Genomic DNA, 19,322 nt, shown 5'->3' on the forward strand with positions numbered 1-19,322 from the left:
TGCTAGCTCAGGACTTACACACACAGATGTGAAGACACTGAAGTCTTGCAGGAAGATCTGCTCCACCAGAAAGGCCTGCACAGCAAGGCTGCTGTGAAACATACTCTGTTGCATATTAGAATTGTTTCAGGGCAGTAGGTAGGCCCTACCTGGTTCTCTTGAAACTAAGAGTTAAACAAACTTGTTCGTATCTGCTTGAGGTTTATTTTTATTCTTTTAAATGCAGAAATGATTTTTGGTATCTCAGGATTTTAAAACAGAATTAGCTCTTGCATGTGTGCAAAAAAATCAGTCATGTCATGTCTCACATTGCAAAGTGGAGAGTTTTTGCCCAGAAATGGGCTACTGTGTAAACACCAGTTTTGTAGCTACCAACAGTAACAAATAACAAGTGCTTTATTATGAATACTTAAACTGGAGCATTCCTTTATTTCCAATTGTAAGCCAGTTGTTGTTTCCAGAGACGAAGGAATTCTGAGACAAAGAGACAGTGGTGTCTCCTTCAAATGGTGTGTGCTTTACACCTTCATCCCAGTACCTTGTTTTGAAAAACAGAAAGATGAAACAGTGTTTTCCTCTGCTGAAGCAGTCAGTCTCCTCCTAATCATGAGAAGTATACTGCAAATTAGAAACAAAATGGAGCTGAAATCCTGTGCACGTTAAAAGCAAATGCATGAGATGTATGAAAGTGAGTGGGGACATTAAAGTGCCAAAAGGGAAAACCGTCACTTAAGGGTGTAAGGGATGGTGCATTTCTCTCCCATGCACACTCCTGCCAGTCCACGTGCACCAGCACAGGGAAATCAACTAAAGCGAGCTCCACTTGTCCCTGTGCTCCTGCAGGTGCAGCCCCCTCCCTGTGTCATTTTCCAACCCCCATGGCTAAGCTCTGCCTCCAGCCCTGCTGGGGGGGCTGCAGGGGGAGGCGGGCAGCTACAGCTGAGCCTGGCCCAGGGAGGGGAGGCCTGCAGGACATGCAGCCCCTTAGCCCAGCCTCCCCACAGCAGGGCATTCCCCACCCCTGCAATGGGCTCTCCTGCCCCGCCTGTCCCAGTTGCTACATGCTGGGGTGGAGGTGGCCATGCCCTATATATAAGCACCCTGGAGGGCTCTGCCGGGGTGTGCTGGGCTGGTGAGGTGTGCTGGTGTGGTAGAGAGCTGGTTATGGAGGCCAGGGAGGCCACGGCGGCGAAGGCAGCGGTGCGGACCCCGAAGTGCTCCCGCTGCCGTAACCACGGCTTCGTGGTGCCGGTGAAGGGCCACGCCGGGCAGTGCCGCTGGAAGCTGTGCCCCTGCGACAAGTGCTCCCTCATCACCGAGCGCCAGAAGATCATGGCCGCCCAGAAGGCCCTGAGGCAGCAGGTGCCCGACTGTCCGAGCAGGGCGGCCGTGGGCCCTGTGCCCCCAGGAGAAGGCCCCAGGGTGGCTGCAGGTGTGGCCATCGCCCCTGAGCAGAGCAGCCATGAGGGGACGAAGGGCAGCCAGCCCGTCGGTGGCAGTGACAAAGGCATGGCACGCAGGGGGCTGCCACCACCTCCAGGTGGCCCTCCCTTCTGGGACTACGGTAAGGCTCCAGCTCCTCAAAAAGCCATTCCTGCCTCTTCTTCTTTCCTCCCTCATTGCAGGTACCCATGCTGAATGTGCAGCCCCAGGTTTCTTTTTCCTTTGGTGGGGCTTGCAGCGCGTCTCATGGAGCTCTTGCTGCTTGGTGCAAGGTTGAAGCTCCATCAGTTGGCTCTTCTCTGGGAGGGAAATTAGGGAGGGAAATCAAACTCTGCTGGACTGCAGCACAGGTGTTTGTACATGTTTCTCAGAGTACTGTATTCACAGGCACAAGCCTCCAGCAACAAAAATGCTAAAAAACATGGGATGGCAAGTAAATGAGGAAGTTACTGCTGTAGTTGCCTGGAGCAAGCGTTTTATGGTAGCACTGTAAAAGAATGAGACCTTTTGGCCTTAATTCCTGCAGCGAAGATTAAGTTTGGGTCAGGTCACTTGGTGCAAAACTACATTTTGATTTTAAGAGCAGAGGATAGGTTTTGCAGGTGAAAAAAATGTATGGTCTGTCACCTCTTAAATTGCTTCTTTTAATAGAGTCTTTCATGCAACTTGTCTAGTTTATTACTATTTATTATAGTAACTTCATACTATTACTATTTACTATAGTAATTTTATGGAAATCCCTACTGACTGCAGTAGTCATTAGTCTGGGCCTCTGATGGCAGTCTACAAGGCAAAGAAAATGCTGGTCTGAGAAGCGCGGAGCAAAGAGGCATTTCAGACATCTGCTGTTCCCACCTAGTCTGTCAGTAGCTGCTCATTTTTTTTTTTTTTTTTTTTTTAAGCTTGGTTTCCCAAGGAAATGATGCATATAATGCTGGCTATGTAAGTGCCTATCAGTCCATCCCTTAATTATTTTTTTTCATCTGTTGACCAATTTCAAAAAGGCTTGGGAACAGACAATATAACTGCAGTACTCCAGAAGTAGACATACTCTAGAAGCAAATTCTTCCACTTTTTTACCAGCAGGAGGATGTGTAGACAAGAAAGAGCCTATTTGTATTCAGATAGACACTCTGTTTTTTAAGACTTAAGAGGGGCCATATAAGAGCCCAGACACAAGGTAAAAAAGCAAAAGAAGTAATTGATTCCTGCATTTGAAATTGCCTGGGTACATCACGGTCACTAAAAATAGGACGTTCGCTGTTAACTTATGAAGTGACAGCACTGAAGTTAGAACCCTATTATTTCTCTATATTATTAAGTTTTGCTGTAGTTAAAAGTCCTAAGGTAAGTTGTTTTTTCTTGCTGTTGCAGATGTGCTGAAAGAAGATTCTGCAGAGAGTGCTTTACTAAAGCCTAGCTTCACAATGCACAAGGCAGAAGAGTATGCAGATCATTATGTAGCATTGTATTATCTGTTGCACTTTTCCTTTGTTCCTTAAAAGATCATAAAATAAATTAATGAGGAGCTAAACATGAAACCAAGGAACCAGATTTTCCTGGCTAAGAGTGGAATTTGGTCCTGCAGTTACATCTCTGAACTCCTTAGAATTACAGTGATACTTTTATTTGTTCTTTTCTCATTGTTTCCTAGCTCACCCTGCTTTTCCTCCAGAATATATGGTCAACTCAGAATACATGGAGAGAGACCCTCCAAAAGTGTATCCTGGCTGTTCTGGGGTGTATCCTTACCACCCATTTCCAATGGGCTTCGCCATCAATCAGCCAAGCTGTAGGGGAGCGCCATCACCTCCAGGGATACCACTTCAGAAAGGTTTCCGACACATTCCTGGCAACTATGGGCCAGGGAATGCAGCTTCTGTGTCAGTAAGTAGGTTTTCTTTTTTATTATTATTATTAATTAATTCTAGAAGTACTGCTGTAGTTGGACTAAAAGATCTTTGAAGTTCCCTTCCAGCTGAACTGAAACTATTCTGTTCCATTCTATTGTGTTCTGTTCTGTTCCATTCTAATCTGTTCTGTTCCATTCTGATCTGTTCTGTTCTATATTCAAATCAACTTTCAAATCACAGAGACTTGCTAAGGAGCAAGATCCTAATTTGCCTGTCACTTGTAATGGTGTGCGTAGGCACTTGTAGTTCTTTTCAGTCATGTTGATTTATATGGGTGTTGTCCAGTTTTTGTACCATGGTTGGACACATTATTAGATTTCCAGCTGCCATGTGCTACTCTGTCTGCATTGGGTACAGCTCAGCAGTTCATATCAAGACAAAGTGGTCTGCCTCAAAACAAACAAATGTATTCTGTTCACATAATAAATCCCTGACACGTTTTAGGGGTTATTAAGAAAGAAGGTGGTTAACAACAGTCTGTAGCACAGATAAATTATCCCAGTGGACCAGATATGCACAGGTTGGAAAATCTCTTTTCTAGACCACCACCGTATGTGGTTTTGAACTTAACTTTTAACTGCTTTGAAACAGACAGAAAGGTCTTATGCAAGCTTTGTCTGTACCTTGAGACAGGATGCATGGCCAGATCCAACAGAGATGTGCTCCTATTTCTCTGATGCTATGGCTTCTGAAGGGTGGAAAACTCTCCTTGTACACGGAATGAGTTTTGGCGTGCTCTAACAGGTCCTGTAACCACACAAAACAAGGTCTGTTGGGCATGCTGTGGTGCACACCAGCCCTGCAGTGAAGGTAGAGCCACTAACTTCACTGGGCTCAGAGAAAAATCTATAATTGTCAGGGAAGTGATGGCAAGAAACATTTTCCTACATTGCCTCTCCATTGCATGATGGTTCTTAAACTTATTAAGTGGCAAATGTACCAGGTCAGTGGTGAAGGTGAACTGCTCCTGATTTAAACCCACTGCTCTGATGAGATGACAGAATGGATAATGAGGACTTATAAGGTCAGTTGCAGCTGAAACATGGTCTGAGAAGCTGCTACCTCGCAGTTCATGCATGTTGCACTATTCACAAGCTTTGCACGTGCTAATATATGCACAGACATGGTGACATATGGCCATAAAATGGACAAAAAAAACATCTGGGATTGTCAGAGGTAAAAATTCAAACAGAAATTGCATGATATTGCAGATGTGTCCTGGAGAGAGTCTCTAAATTAAGGTTCTCTGCTCCATGTGTTTCTGCAGATTCCAGATGGAGGTGGAGATTTCCATCAAGGATACTACGCTCCTCTGCCTCAGTTCATCCCACCAGGTTTTCTGCCGGGTGTTCATTACATTCCACCTCCCCTTTCGCTGAACATGTTGGCTGAAACAACCAAGGAAGCACATGGTAAGGATGAGCCTTGGGAGATCCAGTTTTAACCTGATTTCAATACCTAACAACCAAGGTGGACCCCCCCCAAGAAACCCTGATTCTAGATTCAGTTTTCAGGGTTTCCCAGATCCCTGTGATGGTGCCATGACTGAGATTCTGAAGTCCCAGGACAGACTGGCAGCTTGTACAGTTCTAGGCAGGGCTAACTTAGGGAAAGCAGCCTTCCATTCTTGGTCTTTCCAGCCAAAAAGCGCCTCAACCTCACTCAGACATTGGATGCTGCAGGACTCAGAGCCATTCCAGAATATGATCTCTGATGTGATCTAAATGTAAATATTTGTCTAAATAGTTAGTCTGCAGGACATATTAAAAAAAAAAAAAAAAGTTTGGCTCTGTTGCAATTTAAGCAAAATGTTAAAAAATACAGACTAGCACTTAGCATGAACAATGTGAAATTTCTTGCTTATATGGAAATACTATATTTTAATTGCTGTAGGTGAAAGATTGACTCTTCAAAATCTCAAATTGTTTATATTGAATCTCACAGGATTTTAAATTACTGGCATAGGTAAGTTTGTGTGTCCCTCTCTTTTGTGTCTTTTTCATGTGTTGCGCATATTTCTGTTTTTCATTTGGCTACAGCTAGCTGTGACCACAAGAGGGTAGAGCTGCTCAGAGAATTAACCACTACTATGAGACGAGTGAATAGCCAGTTTCATGTTAAATTCTTTTTGAAAATACAGATAAATAAATGTAACTTTATTTCTCTTCTTGAAATGAAAATAAGAAATGATAAATCTGACTGTTCAGAACACAGATTGCAATCATCACTCAGTGAAAAATTAAATCTCTTGTATAAGAGGGATTAGAAATCGAGGACTGTAATTGTATCATTTGAATTAAAAAGATGGTGGTGGTGGTTATGTGGGACAAAATAAAAGTTGAGAGTTTCTTTGGCTTGGTTTCTCAGCAAAATAAGGCTTGTGAAGTCTCATTTTTGTTAATGTTAGTTCCCTCATAACTCTTCAACCCATCAGTTATTTTCAGCCAAACATATCTGTTGTGATCACGGGCCTACACAATATTGATCTGCAAGGGAAGCATATGCCTCCCACAAAATCATCTCTGCAGCCATGAAGTGGTGTTTGGCTAGCAGTCAGTTTGTGCTGAATTTGTAACTGATGTGTTTGAACCTTGGCCAGCAACCAAGTCCCTGACAGTCAGCCCAGCAGTGGGCATGGATCTCCAGAGCAGTCTGCTTCATGTCTGGCTGGAAAGCCAAGGAAAAATGAGAAGGAGAAGTGGACAAGAGGAAAATGAAGAATATGGAAGTATGGGGGGTGTATGGACATCACAGAAATGTGAAGAGATTTTAAGATATTGATAAAGGTATTGGGACTTTAATGCAGAGTGCAGGAGATACTGGGCTGCTGGAGGTAAAGTAATTTTGGATGAGTTCAAGGGGAAGAGAGGAAGCTGAGGGCTGGCAGGCAAAGCAGAAAGTGTATGTGAGGGTTAATGTTTTTTGTTGCTTAGTGGGAACAAGAAATCTGGGGGATACTGCAGCTGTTCTGCTGGGTGTGTAGAAAAGGGAAGGAACTAGGAGTAGCAGACAAGCATAGGGGACATGGAGAGAATTACGGGTGTTGCATAAGGAAAACAGAGGAAATACAGTCCTGTATTAGTAGAGTGAAGCTTTACTGGAAAAACAGTCATGAAAACAGGCAAATGGGTAGAGAAGAGAGGTCATGAGAGCATCTCCCTAGAGAGCAAAATGCCATCTAATGACCTCAGCCCTTACTACACACCAGGGGAATCACAACCCAGGCATAAAGCCATAGGAAACAATGCATCATGGATTATGCTGTTCAGAGAACAAACTAGTTTTCTTAGTGCCAGGGATGAGGTACAAATTAATTCCACTACATAGTATTTTTGTTCCAGGATATGTAGGAATTTGCAATTGTGACCCAGTGAGGGGGATATTTCTGTATGAGGTCATATACAAAATAGCCTTGCGGCAGAAGATACAGATATAGAGGGAAGCTCCAGTGAAACTAGCAATTCCTTGATTCTGGTTTTCAAGATGCTTGAAAAAAGAGAAAAGCTGTAACACTCAGTACATAGGGATGTGTTAGGATCACGTCATGTGTTTTTTCCTAAGAAAGGGACTAATTCAAATCTGCAATTAGACTTGAGAACATCCTTCCTCCAGAGAGACCTGAATTGAAGTGAAATCGTTTCTCTGGCCAAACAGTTGCAAGAAAATGGATTTAGAAAATTCTGGCAGTGGATAACTGGAGAGAAGAAATGTCTGCAGTCTCTGAAGGGAATATGAGATGATGACAATTTTTATTTTTATTTTTTAAAAAAGCACATCCTATTTAAAAAAAGATTTTCCAAGGCTAGAAGCTGCTGCCAGAAAGATTTAAGTCAATAGTTCACTGCAGCTGAATGGAATGACTGAGGTCAGTTAGGTTTACAGTGGTGATTTGGTATGGACCATGTTGTACAATTTCAAGCTGTATTTAGTGTTATGGAGATTTGACAAAATAAGCACGAGGTATGTCCAGTGAAACAGCCAGTATGGCATTTCAGTCTGGTTGCAGGTTGTTGGCTTTCTAAAAGAATAAACCACAGAAAAAGAAACAAAAACCCAAGTTGCCACTTGAGAAAACGAGTCAGGTAATTTGTAAAATAGCAAATAGGCAGGTAATTTGTACAATAGAAGTTCCTAGTTGGATGTGAAGAGAATTATTCACTGCGTCCAGTCCTTTAAAAATTTGTAGCAGTGTTCAAAAGACATGGCATAGATTCTCTGCAGTTAAGTGTGCAGAAGAGCCTGCCTCAAACTTCTATTCCAGTGAAGCTTCAGTGTTTGCCATCTTGAAGCAAGCACTCTTGCTTCATTTCTTGAAGCACAGCTGAAACAATGTAGTGCTGTCTGAAGTACCATGTCTCAGCTTGGAGGGCTCTTGATGTGAAGCACCTTTGAATTAACTGCACTGAAAAACAAGCTGGATTTTTTAAAGTGCACTGGGAATTTACCTCTGGAAGTGTGATATATATGTGTAAGGCAAATTGAAATACAGGGATTTGGGTGTTGCCTTGTTTTTTTGTGTTCAATGTTTTTCTTTCTTTCTTTTTTTTTTTTTTTTTTTTTTTTTTTTTCCAGCTACTGCAGCTGACAGCCAGGATTCAGGGGTGGTTTGTGAACCTAGCCAGCCATCTTCATCCCCAGAAGAAGCAAATGGAGACCAATCTGTATATTCTAAACAGTAAATGGCTTGGAGAAAAGACGAGTGGCAGGCAGCATTGTTTTCATTATTTTCAGTATTGAGGAGAGTGTTAGTTGATACAAGGCTAGACTGACACTTAGTTACTGAGCAGCCACAACAGCTGAAGAAGGGGATTAGTCCCCTGCTCGCTTTATGATCATGTTAGAGCTACCAACCTCACAGCTCTGCTCCTTAGGAGCTCCTCATTCCTCTACTGTAAAGCTTGTTCATAAAAAAGGTTTTCCAAAGGGAAGGTAAATCCCATCCTCCTTAAGCAGGTGGAAGCAGGAAGGATTATGACTGATTTCTGGTTCCTTTGCTGAGGTTAGATGACTCCTTGATTTTAGAGTGAGGTCTCCAAGCCATGTACGCTTTGTAGCCTTCTCTTGTTCATGATGGTAATCAAAAATGTGTTGTTTGTATATCAATTTGCTGTAAAGGAAACATAGTTCTGAATATTATGGAAGAGTTAAGTTACGTAGAGCCTGAAGACTGAGTGAGAGAAGATGGGAAGACAGTCTGGGTTACTGATGTACCTGGTTGTCTAAGAACCAGGTTCTCTGGATTCAGCAGGCTAAGGGAACAACAGGTGCTTGGTACACTTGTCAAGAGGGGCATGGGAGGAATTTACAGAAAGGCCTGATACAGGCTGAAATACAGTGCTCCTGCATTGTTTTCTGGGTGAACTGCCTTTAAGGCACCTCCCCTTCAGTATAGGGACAGTCTGATTTGGAGGCACCTCTTGTCACACAGGCTTCAGGACTCTGAGTGCCTCTGCTGGTTTATACCTTATTTCAACGTTGTGTTACTCAGTGCAGCTGACAAACTACAATTTGTTTCTAAAGGACTCATGTAGACAGCTTTATGCATGTGGACTGGAGGTGCACTGTGGCATATTAAAGGTGTGAAGAGATTGCCTCGGAAAATAGGACAAAGCACCATTTAGAATAATAATTACTTAAAGCCATACATATTCTAACTTTCAATAATACTGTTTAAATAAAAATGAAAGGTGCATTCCTCTACTGCTTTGCCTAATGGAACTGGTTTTGTATTAAGTGAATCAGTTGTTAATGTTTGAAGAATTTGGGGGAGGGGGCTTTTGTGTAATTAAAAAAGATACTTGGAATCATTGGTTTGGTTTTGATGATTTGAGGCTTACATATCTACATGTAATTTTTCTAGCTAAATTTCAGATGATGCCTGGCGTAACAAACCTGCTTGGAGTGATTTAGGCTTCAGTATTTTTCTCCTCAAATTTTTGACTGCTACTCTAAAGGTGAGTGCAGTAAAATAAACACTCTTCTATTCTGCGACTTGTACTATTAATCCCTTGCTCAATGCAAGATGTAAAGAAATTATCCTAAACTGACAGTTATTTTTTTATGTAGTAGATGAATGTTTTCCAGCACACAGCCATGGTTTGGGGGGACAGTAAGTGAAAGCGGCAAGTCGAAGACTGCCAAGAGGAGAAACTGAAAAACACATGTATCTATAGCAAATAATCTGATGTACAACTTGTTATATGCTAGATTTACAACAGGATCTCCACTCCCAGGAGTGTCCTAAACCTCCTCTTAAAACTTCTGTGTGCTAGGGAAAATCTGAATCCTTCTTTAAGGTGTTTGAATGGAGCAAAGCTCTTTTCAAAATACAGTAATCTATGAGTAGAAATACCATCAGCACCCACAAAGCAGGTTCCTATGTGGATGGAGTTGATTGATTTTTTAAAATACAATATAATGATTTAAGGAAATGGTAATGTACAAGATGAACAGTTGAATAGTCTCTTTCCCAGATATTTTTCCAAAGTCATATTCAGTGTTGTATTACACTCCTTAAATCTCAAAAGCAAGATGGATTCCAGCCCATTTCACTGACTGTAAAGCACAGTCATTGCAGAAATACTTCATATACAGTACTGTTTTCTCCCTGTTTTTCTGTGCCAGTCACCACCTCCAGATTGCCAGGCCAGACTCCTTATTTAACTTGTCTTCCAATTTTGAACTGTCTGTCAGTGAACCAAAACTTTGGCTTTGGCTTTAAATCCTGGTATGACACTCCAGTAGGATCTCTCTTACTGCATTGCTGCACACCAGTGTTTATCTCAGAAGGAATGTAGCAATTTAAAGAAGAGCCTGAAAAAGGCTCTTCAACTGAAGTGAACAAGGAGAAGGAGCAGTTGCCTTACAAGGGAACTTAAAAAGAACTAGAGACTTATTTTGGAGAATGTTGAGGAGGGATATGACTGAGTTTTACAACATCATAACAGCTGTGGCAAAGTATATGCAAAACCATTACCAAACCTTATAATTTCCATGCATGTGAGGGAAAAGAAGGTGACCTGGGGCATGGGTAAATGATGCCTGACCAGCCTGATTGCTTTCTGTAATGAAATGATGGGCATCTATCCCCATCTAAGGTCAAAGAGGTGGATAGTTAAAATTGGCTTTCCTAGGGAATCAATAGTGGGACAAATACAGTTTAAAAAGTATAATCGTTGCTTGGTTTGGTGTCTGACCAAAAGTTTCAGTTTTTTGCCTTCTAAGAAGTCTGTCCCAAAGTTCTTTTGCACCTATCTCTATGTGGAAAAGTAAATTACTTAAATTGAATAAATTTACCATTAACAGGTAGAATTATCTTACATGGATATGACATGTTTTCATTCTTAATTTTATGCTCAGCTTGTCCTTTTTAAGCAAGGAAAAAATGTTCCTTTACAACTGGTATTGTCATACTGTGCATTTGAGGACTTCAAAGCAAATAATTTTCATTCCAAACTTAGTGCTAACCAATGTTTCCAATAATTAAACTCTGTGATCTCTTCTGACTCCATTTATTTAAATAAATGTCTTAGGGATAATGAAATCATTTTGGATTGAAATGGAATGATTTGGATTAGACAAGTCACTTAGAGGTTCTTCCAACTTAAATCATCCCAGAATTTTATTGGTTTTTATTAAGGCTGAAGCCACATAGACTTTGGTCAAATTCATAAAACCTGGGAAGAAAAAGGAAAGCTAGCTATGATACCCATTGCTGAAATCTTCTTGCATGCAAGCTGCTAGTCACTGCAATAGGAATTCTGTACATAGGATTTATGCCACTATTTTCTGATTGACTCCCTTGCTAAATCTGAACTTCTAAAGATGCCATTCTTAATATGTGACACCTGGGACAACCCTCTATCCTCACTGCAAGCCCCTGGGTCATCACAGAACAACAAGCTTTGACTCTACACTAAAGGGGGAAACCTAAAATAAGGAGCCAGGTCTTTAAGGTTTACTCACACCACTAATTTCATTACTTTCAGTGGAATTACTTGCAAGAGCACGGAGTTGACAACGTTAGTTAGGTATGCAAGTTTAAGCTCCAAGTTTTATACAGAGGTGTCTGTGACACTGTCCAAAATGTCAGGTTATTGTAGATTTGCATTTTCTGTAGGAGCTTTGGAAAAAGGAAAACAAACCCAGGGGATTCTAAAAGGATCACGTAATAACATCCCCTCAGCAGACATATGTAAGATACATTTGTCATTGCCCCACAGCATACTGCAGTATCTTAACATTTCTGTGGTGTGGGCTTCCACATCTGGACTGAAGCAGGTTTTTGTGTGACAGTGATTGTGACAGTCTTGCTAGTGTTTTATTTATTTATTTTTCTTCTTGGAATTAGATGCACCCAATTGAAAACTTCAAATCCACAGTAAGACTGTAGCTGTTTTTTCCACATTAGCGAGTAATTAATTTTGACCAGCAATCCAAAGAAATTTTTAATTGCCTACCAATAAAAATCAGCTTGCTGCAAACAAAATTCTCCCTCCCCTTAAAAAAATAATTTTCATGACAGAAAAATTCTTTATGATGTGAAACATACCTACTTTGGAACAGTGGAAACTAATTAAATCATTCTTATGGGTAAATGGGTCTGGTTTTCCTATTTTTTGCCCAATATTTTACTACTGCAACATTAGTATTAGTCACAGAGTTATGTCTATACTTAGTTTGCCAAAATGTAGGATAGGAATCCAAATGTAAAGAAAGACTTCGTGGATTCTATTCCTGAAATGAATGTCACTGCTTGGTTTATTGTAGCCAAGGCCATTGAAAGAGTTCCAGATCCATCACAGATGACCAGGCAGTGATGTGCCAGTTCACCTACTCATGTGTTTTACTTCCATGAGTATCCTTACAAGTTTTTCTTACCAGGCATCAGTAAGGCTTGAAGAGCCTAGGCTAAAACATTCCTAGAAAACAACAACGACAACAAGAAACAGGCTTATTTTGGTAATAATTTCACTTTCAGTAGGTACCATCTTCCTGATTTCTTTCTGTTGGCCCTTCCCACTGCCTCTTCAGACATTATAAATGCAACATCACCGGCGACCTTGCTACTGACTTTCATAGGGCAGTCTGTGGATCTAATGAGGGCCCTAACGGTGGGCCAGTTGTGATCTCACACTTTCCACTTTCATTTCATGAAACTCTCTGTAGTGGAGGCATTTCTGGTCTCATTTACTAATTACTTCCAGAACTACATAGTCTTACTTGGTACAATCTACTCAAAAGTGTGCAGGCCATATAAACTAGGGCAATACAAACCTTTTTTTTTTTTTTTTTTTTTTTTTTTTTTTAACAAAATATGCTTTAAATAACAGCCTCATGCCTCGTTCCCTTGGAGAACCTTCCTATTATTTCAAGACAGATTCTGCTTCCCATTAAAAAATGTGCTCTTTCGATCAGGGTGTAAATGGACTGTTCTTCATGCTTTTCCACAGTAAATTTTCACTCATATTCAGATAATTCAAGAGTCTCATGTACCTGCAGTAGTTGTTTTTTTGACATTCCTTTCCTCATCCACTGTCTCGTGTGGTGAAATGGTTCTGTACTTCCTAATGTTCCTCAGTCCTCGGATTACAAATTTGCTCTAAATATCCCTAGGCACTTTGGCCATCTTCCTGCCTGTCTTTCCAACGTCATGCACACTGGTAATACCATCCCTCGAGCTGCTTAGCATTGTAGAGATCTGTGGAGTCCAGACCTGCTTGGTTTACTTTCTTGCGTCTGCAGCTGTTTTGTTTTGTGTGTTTTGTTTTCCTCAACACACTTCACAGTATTTTTCATGGCCAGTGCAATGATGGCATACAAATGAATCAAAGGGAGAAACTTAAACAAAATAGAGAAGATTAAAATAATTTTCATCTAAGGAAACAAAAGACTTAAAGCAGTTATAGTGGAAGATGGAGAATCAGAACCTGGACTCATGTTTCTTGTGGGTTTGAGAGTGACTACAGAGGATAAAGCCACCTGGTGTCCATCATCAGCACCCAGAAAAGTCCAACAGCTCTGTTCATGTGGTGCGAGATCCCTCACTCCTTCCTGAGGTAGCAGGATTCAAGCGAGCATTGTTCATTGCCCTCGGTAGCTGGAGTTCATGGAGCTGCCTTTTCCTGTGGCACATCAGTACACTTGAGCTAATGCACGTTTCAGAGGCTGTAAACTGAAAGGACTATGCTAACAAAATGATGACCTTGTCATGCAAAAACAAGCACACACAAACAAACAAATTAAAAACACAGAAGGAAAAACAAACTGGGTGGTGTTTGGACTGGACTAGCCTGTGAATTTTGCCCTGAGCAGGTATCTGGCAGATCGCAAACTCTTACATGACCCACAGAGTGTTTTTCTTAACATGTTTATAAGCAGCAGATGAATCTATAAATCTATGCATTTCAAAAGCTGAAGAAGAGGGAAATTTTACTGCTGGTGAAAACCAGGAAACTATCCAGAAGCAGGGTTTCATGAAAGCCAGAGACAGATTTCAGTCTCTGAGTTCATTGTCCCCTTGTCCCCAGTCTTCAGTCCATGGAGTGCACCAAGCACAGTTACGCTGAAAGGCTTTTTGAGATCTGTTTAATTTTAGACAACAGGAGGTATGGGGCTTTTGGCATCCTGCTTAAGATCCTGTGTTTCCCATGGGATGCGTTCCACCTGCAAGTTCTCTGTTAGTATTTCAGCCTAAGTGTTTGTCCATGCTGGTACCAGCCTATCTGGCCCTGTTGGTGGTGGAAATCCTCCCCGACTCCTCAGCGAGGCCGCAGATTCCCGCTTTGAACCTCTGAGGTGTGTCATGGGGCGGACAGGCTCAAACTTTTGTTAATGGGCACTAATGAGAGGAGTGGCCGCGCCTCATGCACGCACGTCAGGGTGGCGGTTGGGCTGAGGGTCAGGGTGGCGGTTGGGCTGAGATGGGTTGAGGCACTGCTGAGGCACTGCCATGAGGCAGGCCGGGGTGCCCTGAGGCACCGCTGTGAGGCCGGCTGCCTCACAGTGCTGAGTTTGAGGGCCTGCTTCTCTTGGTGCTCTCCTGCAGTAGCCATGTGTGACAAGAGATTGCTCGGTGTGTTGCCTTGTGTGTATGTGTGTGTGTGTGTGGGAATAAGAGAACAATGATGCCTTCGTGGGCACTCTGGGCTGCAGGTTTGCACTGTCAGTGCATGGGCCTTGCCTGCTGCCCCCATGCAGAGGAGACAACGCTCAGTGCGAGGCCTGCCTTCTGCAGCTCAGTTTGTTCAGAGCAAACTGCTAGCCCTCCAAGCAAATCCCAAGAAAAATTTTTGCCTGTGCTGAGAGGGTAACAGGGACCTGGTGGTGATTTGCCACTGCTCCTGGAGAACAAGACTTGGGGGTACACGAAGCACCCAGCTCTGTCTGTTCCAGAGGACACTGGAGGAGACCTCGAGCATGTTAGCAGGTTAGTTGTGTTGGGCACTGCCATCTAAAAGCTGAACCCACACCTGCAAGCTTTGTCAGTTACCATATCTAGGTTTTGGAAGGTGTATATGGCATCAGATTTCACAAGTAAGAATCAAGATTGTAATGCATTTTGCCAGTATTTGAGGTAGCTTTGTTTGACTTCCATCTTAAAAGTTCTTGCTTTCAAAATATTTTTACCATTTGAAAAGTCTAAAAGAAGAAAACAGCCCTGTAGTTTAAAAACAAGGAAAGAAAACATTTAAGACTTAAGCCAAAATACCTTCATTGTTTAAAGCAAGCCAATGCAGTTGTTAGTGGTTTTGGATTCCATGGATTTAAATTTAGGCCTAATGGACATTTAGCCGGAATGTTAGCTCTGTGAGACTTGTGCATATTCATGTTAAATTTGTTCAGTCTAATATTCGAGGTCAAATGAAGCCTGTTTCAGAACAATTTAAATCTTCACAGTGCTTCTTAGTAGCTAAACTAATTTGGATTGTATATACCAGTTTCCAAAAGTGAAACTTGGAAGACAGTAAACCAATGGAACAGATTACCAACAGGGTGGCATGAGTTTTCCATTATTTTAAGTCTAAAACAAGTATGCATGCTCCTTTAGAAGAAATGCAGGTAGGTGTATTGAAGAACTCTGAATGAAATGTGGTCAGTCTCATGCAATGGATAGTTCAGAGGGTAATGATTGCTCCTGGCATCACAGAATAAATTAGAGCTCAGAAAGAGCTCTTTTAGCTCTCTCAGGAGAACTCAGTACCTTTAGGGCAGGTGATTCTTGATCTGCCTGCTGCAAGAGGTAGTACTATAGGAAAGAGCACTAAGAGAAAGAGGAGAAAGCACTGCAGGGACTGCCCATTTGTTTCACTATGGTATTTTTTTCTCTAGAGCATATTCAGAGGTGCTTGGTGCATCTGGATCTTCAATTTAAGCTTGTTGTTGAAGACCCCTCTGCACTAGGGTTGCATATGCTTGTATAGCAAGATAAAGAAATAAACTTCCTGGTGTTACTGCAGGGAAAAGATTGGTCAAAGATACTTTTATTCTGTTTCTAGCTTTCCCCCTCTAAGCTCAAGATTGTCAACGTAATTAGTAATTATTACAATGCTTAAGTCATATAGCTTTTAAGTAGATTCCTAGTACATGTTAAATATGCCAGCTTTTAATGCATGATTCACGCAGCAGGGGGGTATAGTAGTTGAAGCTGAATCAGGAAGGCTTTGCTCAGTACCTGACCTCTGGCCTGCTGAGTTAAATCAGGCAGTTAATTCTCTTCTTATCCTGGTTTCATCAGATCAATGGTTTTACTGACCTTTTTTGGTCTTGAAATGTGGCCTGAGAGCTGCTAGAGTTATATAGTATAAAGCTGTGGAAGTTGCAGCATGTGTACAGATCTGGTTTGTGTGGTATCTATTCTGCTAGAGTTCTAGAGCAGTAGATTGTAATTAAGGAATCTAAAGTGGTTTTTTTTTGCTTGCTTGTTTGTTTTTCACCTAGGGTATTAACCTCTCACCCAGATAAATGGCACTATTTTCAAACTTGAGTGAAAGAATGAGGAAATTAAGAGCCTTTGCAGATAAAGAGCTAGAATACATATCCTACACATTATAAAGCAGGAACTCCAACAAGGATATATAGAGGAAATGACTCTAGCTCAGAGCCTACGAAGAAAAATGAAGACCTGCTGGCAGTCACACAAACTTATTTAGGACTGGTCACAGTTCACTTTTCAACTTAATGTATTTCAAGCATGATGTTGTAAGCATTTATTTTCCTCTGATACATTCAAGCACAACAGTTCTAGAAGATGGATTTTGTCCATACCAGACAGGACTTTTTCTCCCTTCACATGTAAATGCTTTTGCATCTGATCAAATTGAGAGCCACAATTTAGAGAAAGAAATTTTACAAAGAAAGCAGAAACATGCAAAGAAAGTGACTGTGGTTGGAGGAAGTTAACTTGGGCTAATATTTAATCCACTGAGTTTAGTTCCTTTCAGAGGGACGTTCAGCCAGAGGCAACAAAAACACATGCTAACTCTGAAGAATGTAAAGAAAATTATGTATTGAACTATGGTCAGAATACAAGTTCTGAACCTTACAAGATGTTCATTCTGTGGAAGAAAAGCAGCAAGTGATCCAGAATGCAAAACCATAGGCATTTTTTCTCTGGCAGAGGACAGTGTATAAGGTTTAGTAGAATATTCCAGCAGTGCTATTCTGAAATGAAACTTCCGAAGCAGAATCCTGGTTAGAAATGTAAAACACACATATATGATGATACTGAGGGACAGTTTCTCAGTAGGAGCAAGACTGTGTCAGTGTTTGGAAAATGCATGCAGAAGTAATGTAGTGCAGAAGAGTCTGACTTTGGTGTGTAAGCTATGTCTTACTTGAGAAACCATTGAATCCTGACAGTGCAGCTCGCCATGTTACATCAACCCAAGAAGCAGATTAAATCTAAGTTACCATGCTTTGAGGCTGCCTCCAGTGTTTTGGTTACCATCAGTTTCTGTATACAGTCTGAGCATAACATAACCACTTGCCATCAAAGCAAGACTTTCATTGGAACTCCCACCTCTGGTAGTAAAGAAGCTTGGAACTACAACCTCAATGCACTGCAATGTTCAGGAGGTAGAGTAATGGAGCTGTTTTGCGAGGGAATGATCTGACTGCTTTTGTTCATCCTGAGCAGTGATTGAAGCGAAGAGGCTGGGGTGATACCTCACTCAAGTGAATTTCTAGAGCATCAGAAGTGACTTCTCAGCAAAGTGTGGTACCCTCAGGTAAGACTACCTGTATGAATAAATACTGCTCAAGTTAGCATATGCTTATATTGGAGAAGCTGTTTTTGGTATGCTGACTAGAAAACAAGGTCTTTTCCTGTAGGTTTATTTTTCTTGTTGTATGTTTGAGCAACATCAAGGAGTCAGTTTTACTCACTGTTTTAGAATACCACCCATTAAACAGAGCTACTATTTCACAGCATATGAAAGTCAGAAAAAGCAAAATAGTTTTAGCTATCTTTCTATTCCTTGCTAAGGAATATTTTTCAAGATGTAAATGGATTAAGAGCAGTTAGTATCACCATAGCAAACTGGATATTTGAATGCAAAGTTTGGTCCAAGCTGTAGAAGGATGCTTTTTCCTCAGCAGGAACAAATCTGTGTTTAGAAGTAACAACCTGTAGCTAAAGGAAGTAAACTCAAGGCAATTAGGATAGAGCAAGTCTTTCAGTCTGGCTGGGGTCCTTCCAGCGAGCACTGACCTGTGCTGATGTGTCACAACTCCAGGAGCCTTGGTTCTGGTCAGGCTGCACCCAGTGCTGGCAAAAGTGCATGACTTTGGGTGGCCTCAGCTGCCACAGTAGCTCCTCCTGTCCCTAGCTGCAGAGAAGGTGGTGTCAGCACCTTCTGGAATTGCTTGGAGGGTCAGGGCTAATGTAGCTGAGAAGAGAAATGCAAGAAGAAACCTCTCCTTGTACAGTGAGCGAGGCTCCAGGAGAGGATGCAGGAAATTCATTCAGAAGTTAGGTAAGGCATTTAACTTAGTTGGATTCATAAACGTTTGCCTTCAGAAGAGCCAGTTGTCTTGTTTTGTGGTTGTGTTTGATTGGAATGTGATGAAACCTGTAAAACGTATAAAATAATAGGTCCCTTCTGGAGGTAATGCACAGAAATACCACTGATGTGTGCCTCAGCACACTTCTGCCCCACCCCCCCCAAATTTACACATTCATATTGCTTATTCTCAAACTATAAAATCATTACCTGTTTAACGAGTCTGACAAAAACTCCACTGTTAAAAATAAAAAGCAATTTCTTCAATAAGCCACAGGAAACACTGATGTTTGAGGAGACTTTTCACAAATAGAGAAATATTTAGCACAGATTTCTCCAGTGCAGAGATGCAAGCACGTGGCAGTGACTGGAAACAAAAAACAGATCTGCTGGTGTAAATAACATATTACAATATACTCTTGTTTTAAAAGTCAAACATTTCCAATAAGTTCACATTGATTAAAGGCTTTGGAATATTCTGTCAGGTTTTCCAGCATTGTTGAACTGAGTTAAAATGTAATCGACTTAAAACAAATAGAACAAAACACTCATCTAATAAACGTCAGTTTCATGCTGACTGGAAAGAAAACAGGGTGTTCCTGCCCTGTGACCCCGCGCTTGTGTTAAAGCACAAAGTCTCCAATCATGCAAATGGAACATAAAACCTTTCACTGTTCACTTCTCTCTCCTTGGAATGAAGCAGGTATGTGGTAGAGTGGGCAATATAAGAACCTGGCTTTTTACTGATGTAGAAATGTTATAGTGCACCTCACTGAATAGCCCGGTAAAGGCTCAGCAGAAGGGAAGACTCACAACTGATGAGCACATTTGGCAGGATCCCACATAGTCACGGGTGTTAAAAGTTGTTTTGGACTGAAGTGCCTCAGGGCACATCAGCAAGAACAGTGGGTTGTGAACTGAAAACAGTCAGCCCACCTCAGTGTGGAGCTGTGTCCTGCTCAGA

The 19,322-nt window shown here is 41.6% G+C and overlaps 1 protein-coding gene and 1 long non-coding RNA gene across 3 annotated transcripts; one reads left to right on the forward strand and one right to left on the reverse strand.

Annotated features, from left to right (window-relative positions):
- Positions 1–703: 703 nt before the first annotated feature.
- DMRTB1 (DMRT like family B with proline rich C-terminal 1) lies at positions 704–9,261 on the forward strand. Of its 2 annotated transcripts, XM_084527457.1 has the most exons (5): positions 704–1,564; positions 3,098–3,330; positions 4,624–4,768; positions 5,250–5,321; positions 7,929–9,261. In XM_084527457.1, exons 1-4 carry the CDS (start codon positions 745–747, stop codon positions 5,306–5,308), a joined length of 1,257 nt encoding a protein of 418 aa, XP_084383583.1. In that variant the 5' UTR covers positions 704–744; the 3' UTR covers positions 5,309–5,321; positions 7,929–9,261. The 2 variants fall into 2 exon arrangements, with proteins under 2 accessions (XP_084383583.1, XP_084383582.1); XM_084527456.1 differs by lacking the exon at positions 5,250–5,321 and having other exon boundaries at positions 721–1,564.
- On the reverse strand, positions 3,998–18,674 carry LOC311440475. The gene is made up of 3 exons (XR_014695434.1): positions 18,569–18,674; positions 18,067–18,427; positions 3,998–4,103 (listed from the first exon to the last, which is right to left on the reverse strand). It is a non-coding gene; the product is annotated as an uncharacterized lncRNA (long non-coding RNA).
- Between the last annotated feature and the right edge of the window lie 648 nt (positions 18,675–19,322).

Source organism: Aythya ferina, assembly GCF_964211825.1.
Source record: "Aythya ferina genome assembly, chromosome: 8".
NCBI lineage: Eukaryota > Metazoa > Chordata > Aves > Anseriformes > Anatidae > Aythya > Aythya ferina.